The following is a 1,746-nucleotide window of genomic DNA, read 5'->3' on the forward strand; positions in this document are numbered from 1 at the left end:
TAAGGGGGGCGTGACCCGGATGTCCAGGAGCGATTAGCGCGCCTACTTATATCACACTCTCAAATTAATTTGCCACACCGCCCAACCTTCATAAGAATTTCGTGCGGTATACGCTACGCTGGCTAGCCCCGCCGCTCAACTGCAATTCCTTCGTTGTATTGCGCTGTTTTGTAGTTGTGTTTAATTACTTGCTGGTGGCGTTGCAATGGGGGCAAGAACATTAGCAGTTTCGATTTATGTTACAGCAACACTAGCGTTAATTTTTAACGTTTGTCTTCAAGGTAAGGTTACAGTAATCCCTTGACTGCATTGCATCGTATTTTATGTACGTAAATATTTGATTTCTTTGGTAAGTACAGGAGCTACGGGTGCAACGTTTGTGATCCAGAACACGGTATGGGCCGCAGGTACTCCCGTAGGTGGCGGTCAAGCGCTAGGGCAGGGCCAATCATGGAGTGTTGACGTGCCCGCTGGAACAAGCTTAGGCAGATTTTGGGGACGTACGGGATGCTCCTTCGATGCCTCTGGTAAAGGAAGCTGCAGCACTGGTGACTGCGGCGGCGTGCTCAGCTGTACACTCTCGGGACAGTCTCCTACAACGCTGGTTGAAATATACTCTGAATGGGGGCAACAATCAAGATTTCATGATACATAATTGTCTCATCTCTACTTAATATATTTCCTTCACTAAGCAAGGAATTTCTAAACTCTTTCTAGGGTAATAACTCAACTTGATCTTCATTTGAAAGACAGTCATCATCGTACTTTGCTTGGCAACTTTCAGCTTCACTCAAGATAGTTCCATAGGATGGTTTGTTTTTTGCAATACATGCATTCACACACAACTTGTCAGTTTTAAAACCACAAGACCTCATGATCTCACTTGATGATCCAATCATCAAGTCCTCCTACTGTTCCAAGTCCTCTACATGACTCATAAATATTTCGATGGTCTTCTCTTCAATCTCCCCAAGTCCTTCACTTGGTTGCTTGATATCCTTCTCCACTTCTTCTTGCTTTTGGCCATCATCAAGAGTCAAACTTCCTCCGCTTTCAGTCGTTGCAATATGCTGAAAAGTAAAACTTTTCCCCAACTATGTACAAGAATTTACATGAGACCTATCTATCTCATCTTCTTTCAGAACATAATTTAGATTCTTCCAGTCTTCTTCTTCCTTTACAACAATATCAGCGAATTGTCCTTTTTTCACATGTTTCACCTGCAAACATACACAAATTTTCAGATTTAAAATCATGTAACCTTTTGGCCTCAGCTTCAGTCTTCAAGTCTTCCTCCAAATACTCATTTATTTTGAGTAATTCTTCCTTCAGTCGAGCATTCATCATTTGCTCTTTCCTCTTTTGTAGTTTATGCCACCTTATCTTTCTTCTCTTAAGAAAACCACACCTCCGGTCTTTCTCATTCCTCTGTAATAGTTCCGTCAATACTTCAAGATGGATATTATCTTAGCCTTCTTTCTCTCATATTCTTCATCATTCATCTGTCTCCATATGCCATTTCCTTTGGCATCTTCTTTCTTCACTTTGTGGCTTTTCTCTAAACCTCTACAATGACTATGAGTAATCATCTTCTTCTCCATCTCTATGATTTCTTCACCGAGTCACTATGAGCTGCACAAGTCTCTGCAACAACTAGTCCCCCCCTCACTAAGCTTCTCTCCTCTGAGCTCAGTCTTTTGGCATCTCTCTTCTCTCCTCTGGAACCATATGATCACTCAATGTTCT

The 1,746-nt window shown here is 42.0% G+C and overlaps 1 protein-coding gene across 1 annotated transcript; it reads left to right on the top strand.

Annotated features, from left to right (window-relative positions):
- Nucleotides 1–205: 205 nt before the first annotated feature.
- LOC149204247 (thaumatin-like protein) lies at nt 206–655 on the top strand. The gene is made up of 2 exons (XM_089397081.1): nt 206–281; nt 360–655. Exons 1-2 carry the CDS (start codon nt 206–208, stop codon nt 653–655), a joined length of 372 nt encoding a protein of 123 aa, XP_089253207.1.
- The last annotated feature ends 1,091 nt before the right edge of the window (nt 656–1,746 follow it).

The sequence above is a fragment of the Pinus tabuliformis genome, chromosome 1_2, assembly GCF_031772625.1.
Source record: "Pinus tabuliformis cultivar Carrire ecotype Pingquan chromosome 1_2, CPIR1, whole genome shotgun sequence".
NCBI lineage: Eukaryota > Viridiplantae > Streptophyta > Pinopsida > Pinales > Pinaceae > Pinus > Pinus tabuliformis.

Bases quoted from the DNA above. Each gene is read 5' to 3' on its own strand.
- LOC149204247 (XM_089397081.1), top strand. From the start codon at position 206: ATGGGGGCAAGAACATTAGCAGTTTCGATTTATGTTACAGCAACACTA. The intron at 282-359 runs GTAAGGTTACAG...TGGTAAGTACAG, and splicing joins TTTTAACGTTTGTCTTCAAG to GAGCTACGGGTGCAACGTTT.